Source organism: Etheostoma cragini, chromosome 3 (assembly GCF_013103735.1).
Source record: "Etheostoma cragini isolate CJK2018 chromosome 3, CSU_Ecrag_1.0, whole genome shotgun sequence".
Lineage (NCBI taxonomy): Eukaryota > Metazoa > Chordata > Actinopteri > Perciformes > Percidae > Etheostoma > Etheostoma cragini.
In genome coordinates this window covers 29,539,913-29,548,980 of record NC_048409.1, presented here as the reverse complement: position 1 = coordinate 29,548,980, position 9,068 = coordinate 29,539,913, and the positions used below count along the sequence as shown (strand labels likewise).

The window sequence follows — 9,068 nt, the reverse complement described above, 5'->3', positions numbered from 1 at the left end:
TAGGGACCACTAAGGTCTATATAAAAGAGACTTCAGATACAGTATTAGGGACCACTAAGGTCTATATAAAGAGACTTATACGGGGCCTTTAAGTTACGTAACTAAATTACAGGTTCTATAAAAGCTTGACACTTTGTTAGTTGTTAAAGAGATTTTATGGAATTGGGGGGGAAACTGTAAAACTGATCTGGCAACGCTAGTGTTGGAAAGGTTCCTCGATGTTTACAACAGCTGTTCGGTCTTCATATGGTCCTGAAACAACTTTAATTAGTCCACTTTCATTCAGAATATTTCCAGCTTGTTGTACATTTATTTTTGGAATTGTGTAAATATTGTTTCTTCCTGACTTTTCAAATCAGCAGAAAAAAACATCTTTGTTCTTCGAGTTTGAGATACGCATTCCTGCACATGTGTGCACAATTATCAGACCGGTGTAATAAATAAATGAGAGCCTAATAAATAACTTTGTCGGCTGCACAACAACACACTGATTTGGTACAGCTGTTTCCAGTGTGCCCCGCACTGTAAACAGCTGTAATCAACTCTGACTGTTATTGTTCTCCAATGGTCTACACTTCACTCAGTCATGTGCAAAACAGTCAGAAACAGAGGTGTGATTAGACTCTTAAAAACCAGAAATAAAAAATACATTAAAACTAAAAGGCACTGTTGTGTGTGCGCGTTGTTGTCTTGTGTTGGTGGACGTTTCCTCACCTCAGTAGCAAACACACACTGCTCCATCTGATACAGGCTGTCCTTTGCAAAGCTGAGCGGAGGGACGATGATGGACGAGTCACACTTCTTACTGGTGAAGAGAGAAAGAGAGAGAGAGAAGGGGGTTGGTGCCGTGCCAAACGAGGATTTTTGGCAGAAATACTTCGTGAAGGTGTGCAAACACTGATCAACAAACAGACGACAAACATGCATGAACTTGGCTTTTTACAGAAGAAATGGGATTCCAAGGAATAATATAAAGGAGGATAACATGAAAGCACACACACACACACACACACACACACACACACACACACATACACGCACAGAGAAAACCATCAAACCATCATCAGATCCTTACAGGTCAAACTTGTTCTTGGCCAACCGCTGCTCGTCTTTCGCCAGGTTACAGTCGGCCATTTTGTTTTTAAAAATGGCCATGTTGTCTCCTCCGTTCTCCACCAGCGCTGCGTCCTTGTTGGACACTTTGAGTTGTCCTCCCATGATGAGGAAGGACTCCTTCTCTCGCAGGCTGCCCAGCGGCGCTCCGGGTAAGCTCCCGCTGTAGGGTCCGCCCCCGCCGATCACCGCGTTGCGGTTGTTGACCGTCTCCAGGTCGTTCTTCACCGATGTGGTAATAGCCATAAGCCGCCTGCCCCGTCGGAGCTGACGCAGAACGTGGATGGCGGCGAAGACCAGCAGAGTCAGCGTCACGAGCCCGAGGACGACAGCTGCAATCAGCGCAGGAGAGCTGTCGGCATTTATGGGCGGTTTTGTCGTAGTCCTGGTAACGCTGTACTCGCAGCGTGCGCCCATGAAGCCCGGCGGACACTGGCACACGGGGCCGGTGAAGTGGGTGTAACACGAGCCGCCGTTGTCGCAGTGGAAATGGTTGCAAGGGCTGGCGCGCACCGAGCAGTCCTTGCCGCTGAAGCCGAGGGTGCACGTGCAGGTGAAGTCGTTGACGCCGTCGAGACAGGTGCCGGCGTTGCGGCAGGGGTTGCCGGCACAGTCGTCGATGTTGGTCTCGCAGCGAGACCCGGTAAAGCCGGGCCGACAGCGGCACACGATGTGCTTACCGAGGTCCAGACACTGAGCGCCTGCAGAGAGAAAGACAGAGAAAGGTTTTGGTTAACAACATACAGCTAGAGGACCAGATGAGAGGGACAGATGTTGAGCAAGACGTCCAATCATGTGACACCAATGCAGAATGGTACGGCCCGACTTGACCCAACTCGCTATTTTTAGGTTTTACAGTAGCAACATTTTGAAGGTGCAGTTTAATATAAGCAGACTACTGTTGGGTCAGAGAAAAACGTCCCTAGTGCGGCACAGGACCTGCAGACCATCACCATTTTTAAATCGTCAAGCTAATGTCAATAGAGACCAAGATGTTATTCACTCGACTCATATTTAAAAAATTGCAGCCCACAAAACTACGTCCCACCAAGCCTTACACTACACTGTAAAATTGAGGAAGTGAGCCTTATTCTTCAGCTGCAACATATGTTTAATGCTATAATCTATTATCTGTTTCAGGAGAATCAAATCAAGACTAATTATCTGTTAAGTGCATTTTTTGCAAGACTGCAATAATTTATGAGTAAATATTAGACAAAATAATGTGAAAAAAATAAATAAATTGACTAACTATATTAAAATGTAACAGTAAGGAGTAGAATAGGAAAATACAGGGCCTAGAAAAAAAAGGTTGTCAGTGAATTAATAACAAAAATCTACAGTAAACCGGAAAAAACAGAGGAACAAGAACGGAGCCTTGAGGGACGCCAGAGTTTCTCGGCCAGCTTAAAAAGCCTTAATACTCGACCACTGACTCTAAAACATCTTACAAGTCCTGTATCCTGGTATATAGTACTGTGTTTCAGTCCGAAAATACCAAAGTAAAGCGAGAAACACATTGTTTACCTAAATACTAACAGAGGTAAGAGTTTAGCAAAGTTTTGCTGAATAAAAAAACTAAAACTAGTTACCTTTCTTCAGGATATAAGAGTGGTTGTTGATTGCAAAAGCCTGAAATAACTCACAACCTTTAAAACGCATTACACTTTCCAATGGCAAGAGGAGTTAATAAGAAAAGACTGGACAGAAGCGAGGGCGGAGAGAGAGAAGAGGGGGTTAAAGAATGAATAAACATCTGTATCAGAACATTTCCTGGCGCTCATTAGGAGAGAAATGTGCGAGTGGTTAGACACATCCTGAGGAGATGTGTTTTCCACCGTCAGTTTACTGACGTTGTTACTGTAAGAGACCCTGAAGAGAACTGTGAATTAGGAGGAATTGCACATTCAGCCAACCAAACACTAAACAGACTCGCTGAGTTTTTATGTAATGTTCTGTCTCTTTGGTGAAGATGCTTCATTATCACAGGGTTTGGGAGTGGTTTAAAGCTTGGAAACCAGTTCTATGTGTAATGTTGACTTAAAAAAAGGAAAGAACAGATCTGGTGAGAGCACCTGAGGACGCTCGTCCTGCAGAGAGTGAACTTTAGGGCATGTTTAGAGGGGACCCTGAAGCTCAAACTGCAGGCTCAACACTGTAAAAACAACCTCTTAAATCAGCGCCATATTTGGTTGTTCTGTGCAGCTGATGTGTTGCAACACTGCAAACAGAGCAGAGCTGCAAACATTCAGCTGTTATTTTGTTCTCCCTCTCATGCTCACTGAGAAGGAGGAATGATTGCAGATTTCCGATAAGCAGGCGGCGGTTTCTACACGCTAATGAGGACCTGCGGGAGGACCGAAGGCCGAGCTGGGACCCTCACACACGATAACTGTATGTTAAATGTCATATTCGGTGATAAAGTCTTAATTTTTTTTGATGCCAGTTTGGTCAGTGGAGCCGTCCGATCCTGATTATCTGTCTGCTCTCGACCGTCTGACATGAGAACAGGTGACGGGTCAAAGTCTGAGAATCTATCTGCATCCGTGTTTCTTAACTAAAGCTCTGGTAGTTTTGTTTTTTGACATCCTGGGAGTTTAAATGAGTTGTTCTTTCTAAAAGGAACACAATTTTGGCATCAAAAAGTGAAAACAAATCCCCATTCCTAAAAGGTTTATTACCGGTGTTTATTCTTCTTTCTATTTTTTTGTCCTGTTAACCACAACTCCTTTACGGTTTACTGTTGGAAGTTTTCCAAAACCGTTTTCTCTTCCTTCCAGGCAGCATTTGAATGCGATTGATTTCACAATGCAAACCTACGTGCAGAGACTTGAAACCTGTTGTTGATACCCAATCCACCACATTAACGTATTCACTTTCATAACTACATAATCCTTCTGAAATCCGACTCATGTGGTTGTCAGATAGGTAAACCCACAACAACAAGCCATCATGTGAGATTTGAAACGTGAGCTGGTCACTTGCATTCTACACAGATGAACTGTCACTCTGAAAAATACAACTCAGCACAATGTTGAGTATGACGGATTATCACTGTGCAGTAAGTTTCAAGTCTTTGCCAGGTGATTTAAAAAAACAAAGTGAAAGAAAAGGTTTCCTGGAAGTGGATAGTACGCAATAGCAAACTTATAATGACATAAGTTAGATGTGCCAAAATGCCAGCCCTAAGAGGTTACACATACATTTTGCATGCATACATTTTGCATGCATACATTTTGTGGTGCAGCGGGTTAAGTGACCTCGTAAAACTCTGTTGGCACATGAGAGGAGCAGGCATTTCCAGAGACAAATGAGCCATCTATCAGCTCGGCGCTGACGGCTTTTATCAGACTTTTATCAGACTGTCAACCCCAACCCAGCGCTGGATTCCTGCCCAAGACAAGTGAAACCAGGTAAAGAGAGACAGCCTGCGAGCTCTGAGAGTCCGCAGGGCTGCTGCCAGTTGAAGGCAACAATGAGGACGAACATGTTTGTGTTGTCAGACAGAAGATAAGACATGTTCAGAGGCTCCTACGTGACAACCCGGGAGTGTATTTGCCCTCTGGAACACAAACACAAATGCTGATAGGAGACTTTGAACCCAAAGATCTCTGCATATTTTCACAAGTATCAAAGTAATATTAATAAATGGCGATCATTCTACGATAGATGAAGTATAAACCCAGACTGAGTGCAGTTACTTGTAGCTTCTCCTTACACACATTAAATAGTCCAACAACAGAACTTCTTCTTGCACTCAGGGACTGAACTACATCCAAGTATGCTCACTGTAAATGTTTGTGTTGGCTTACAGGATGCTCCAGAAAGTCCTCGCAAACGAAGGCATTCCTGTTTGAAATAATCCTATTTTTATTTTTTGTATATTTCTGATGTGGGAAAATTGTTTGCAGATGAGTAGCACAAGTTAAAGTTGCTACGCAAGGACTCAGGGAATAAGACTGTAACGGTACATGCATTTGTGCCGTTATGGTAGGAGGGGGGGGGGGGCTATTCGGTGCGTGCAGAATACACAGTATAAAGATAAATGCTCGTACTTTGGAACCAAAGTTCACAACACATTCAACCTGCCAACGCTCATTGATACATGATTACTGTTACAGGTCATTAACTTTATCGTGTATAAGCTCCAAAGTATTAGTCCGCGTTGTTGTGTTACAGTGGCCTTTAAACTAAGGTAATCACTATCCTTTAATATTTTTACACAGGCCATTACTGTTATAAAACTAAACCAACCTAATACAACAGGAGATGTGCTCGTTCGCTGTGAGCGCAAAACTGCGATTAGAAATTCTCACAGAAAGTGTCCTTAAGTTATTTAAATGATTCAATAATGAAGTGATGATTTGTGAGTTATTAACTAGGGAGTAACAGACCCACTTTGGTATGTCTGGTGGGGGGGGGTATGTCAATTGTTTTCTTGTCCCTGTAATGGCCCTGACACACAAACCTCACTGCTGATTTGGTCCATAAAAACGCCTCAGAACACACAGAAGCGATGCCGACGGCAGCTGATTGGCCGAATGTGTCACATGGGTCTGGTGTCTTTGAAAACTCAAAGTCAGACTGTCATGGCGGCTCGTTCAGAACACGATCACATATTTTACTAATATAGTTCCCGGAAATGTGTTCCTGAAAACATTTTAGGTGAGAAATCGGTCGTGCCGCTGCTGAATCTTTATTTCAGATTGACAAAGGTCAGTTTAAAAGGTTTGTCAGATTTTGAGAGACTCTAGTCACGCTCGTTGTTTCCGGGTCAGCTCTCCACCAATCAGATTGGTTATTTGAGTCCAACTGCCGGTAGTGCACGCCTTCCGACCGAGCATGTCAGGTCGGCCAAAATGAAGGCCGCCCCCCCCTCCCCGATGGACGACGGCACGGACCAAACCGACCAGACTCGAATCCCCGACCTCGCCAGACTGTCCGACGGCCGATTATCAGGTTGTGTTTCACGGCCTTCAGATGTTTGGTATGTTATGTGTCAGAATTTTGTTTTTAAACATGATTCAATAATGTTTTCAGATTGTTTCCGAGCTTATTAATAGAAATGTGACTGCTGTTGTCCACATTGAATGTGCCCTGAGCTTCTATTTACAATGTTTCTGTGTTTTTGACTTGGATGCCGAGTTTGTGCCGAGACCTTTCGATTGTGTCTTGCAGATGGATCAGCCTGTGGTGCCTGCGGCGTTCCACATGGCTCAACTCTTGGGCCATTTCTCTTTTGTAGTGTAAAAATTGCAAAACCCAAAAGGAAACACTTTCAATGACTGAGTTAGAGGCAATAGAAACAAATAGTCTGGGGTACACTAAGAACCTAGCCTCATGGTTGCAAGCAAGTTCAGTGGCCAAACAATTAGAGAGGTTTTACAACCATGCAATAAAAAATATTGGACAAAAGGACAATAAGATCACATCCTGGGAACCCTAAACATTGGACAAAAAGATCATATCCTGGGAACCCTAGACATCGGACAATAAGATCACATCCTGGGAACCCTAGACATTGGACAATAAGATCACATCCTGGGAACCCTAAACATTGGACAATAAGATCACATCCTGGGAACCCTAGACATTGGACAATAAGATCACATCCTGGGAACCCTAAACATTGGACAATAAGATCACATCCTGGGAACCCTAAACATTGGAAAATAAGATCACATCCTGGGAACACTAAACATTGGAAAATAAGATCACATCCTGGGAACCCTAAACATTGGGAACATTGGACAACTGTAATGAAGAACGTTCTCATCCCCTTTTACCATAACCTTTTGTTGTGGCATCCTTTAATCATTCTACCAGCTTGTGCTTGTAAATTTCTTGATAATGATTGACACTGGATGAAGTGCGGTATGAGAACGAATGATTAACTGGCGTGCTGACTGATAATTCACCCTTCATGATATACAGGTGTTTACAGCTAAAAGAGCCAGGTTCATGACATATCTGATCGTACACTGATCTGCTCGAAGGTCTGAATGTCTCTAAATCAACCTGCAGCAGGTGGATCCAGTCATTGAAACGTAAGATCTAAAAGCAGATTAACTACAAGAGAAAAAGCCGTGCAGGTTTCAAACACTTGGACAAGTTTGGGAACTAAGCGCAAGTACCTGACCTCTATGTGTTGGCGCCCGCTCGACCAACTGAGCTACCCAGGCGCCCAACATCAACACTGTTAAACCTGCATAACAAGACTGTCAGTTCTGGTTCAACCAAAGTGGATTAATGATTAGATTACCCACAGGTCAACAACACCAGCAGTGGTAGCACGGCACTTTACTGACTTGGCAAGTTGTTAAGCAACGTCCCAAATTAAGTCTTCACCTACAGCTACTGTATACGTTTAAGCAGCTTTTACAAATGCGTTTGTTGGTGAATGCATGAGACTTCATGACTATACAAACAGAAGGAAACTGAAGCTTTATACCAAACAGTTGTGTTTCCATCTAATCAGTTAGAACTGATTTTAAGTAGCTTGTAAAAAGTAGAGAAGATGTCAGATGTCAATATCTTAGCTTAATATCTTGCCACTGTACCTTAAGTACGGCTGCAAAGATACACTTTCAACTATCAAATGCATCACCAACTATTTGTTTGAGTGTTTTTTTAATGTAAATGAAAGTCATCTTTACATGTCGCCCTAACACTGAGTCACCTGAGAGGTGTACCACAGAGCGGGTTGGACGATGGCTTTCACTGCGTTAGCCGGCTTCACAAAACGTGGTTATCTTCCTCTTCCTCTGCATTATTTGAGTCTTCTACCGCAACACATGTTCAATTGCATGCCGCCTACTTCCGTCTGTGACGAATATGAAAAGCTGAATATGAAAAGCTGAAAATGAAAAGCTGAATATGAAAATCTGATTATGAAAAGCTTATTATGAAAAGCTGAATATGAAAAGCTGAATATGAAAAGCTGAAAATGAAAAGCTGAATATGAAAATCTGATTATGAAAAGCTTATTATGAAAAGCTGAATATGAAAAGCTGAATATGAAAAGCTGAACATGAAAAGCTGAACATGAAAAGCTGAATATGAAAAGCTAAACGTGAAAAGCTGAATATGAAAAGCTAACCTGGAAAAGCTGAACATGAAAAGCTAAACGTGAAAAGCTGAATATGAAAAGCTGAATATGAAAAGCTGAATATGAAAAGCTGAATATGAAAAGCTGAATATGAGAAGCTGAATATGAAAAGCTGTATATGAAAAGCTGCAATGTTGTAGAAAAGAAGGCAAGAGGGAACTGCTGGCATAAAAAATAATGAATCGTGTGAATATGTTAGTTTATATATTTATTTTACACACACTCTCCGAACATTCAGTAATTCAGAGAGAGTCAAAAACCAGCTTACCGACAAAATAAAACACTCTACTACTCTCAGATCTGCATCCCTGAGATATGTTAAACAACGCCACGAAAACAGGTTTCGGGCTTCGATCGGTGGCGTTTCTACTGTAACGTTGTGGCTTAATTAGTCCGCCTTTATGACGTCTTCTTATTCTGCACCACTCATAGATTGAATATGGACTATTGAGTGATGGTAAATAGTAAAAGGTTCGTCTTTTAGCCAATTTCAAGCCGAAACTCGGAACAAAACCTGCGACTGTGACCTCGAGGTTTAGAGAGATCAACGTTCGTAACATTAAAAGCTCTCGCTTTGGGCTCCACCCCCTACGCTAACCATACCACTGATCTCACATTCTTCTGCTATTTGTACAACCTTCATAACGTTAAAAGCTCTCGCTTTGGGCTCCACCCCCTACGCTAACCATACCACTGATCTCACATTCGTCTGCTATTTGTAAAACCTTCATAACGTTAAAAGCTCTCGCTTTGGGCTCCACACCCTTCGCTAACCATACCACTGATCTCACATTCGTCTGCTATTTGTACAACCTTCATAACGTTAAAAGCTCTCGTTTTGGGCTCC

General features: G+C 42.6%; 1 protein-coding gene across 1 annotated transcript in view; it reads right to left on the bottom strand.

Annotated features, from left to right (window-relative positions):
- Positions 1-9,068, bottom strand: part of dlc (deltaC) — a 15,994-nt gene that overhangs the window by 454 nt on the left and 6,472 nt on the right. The window contains exons 7-8 of the mRNA XM_034863494.1: positions 1,076-1,814; positions 715-805 (exon numbers count right to left, since the gene is read on the bottom strand). Of these exons, the coding sequence (XP_034719385.1) occupies positions 715-805; positions 1,076-1,814 (830 nt within the window). The remainder of the gene's footprint in view (positions 1-714; positions 806-1,075; positions 1,815-9,068) is intronic.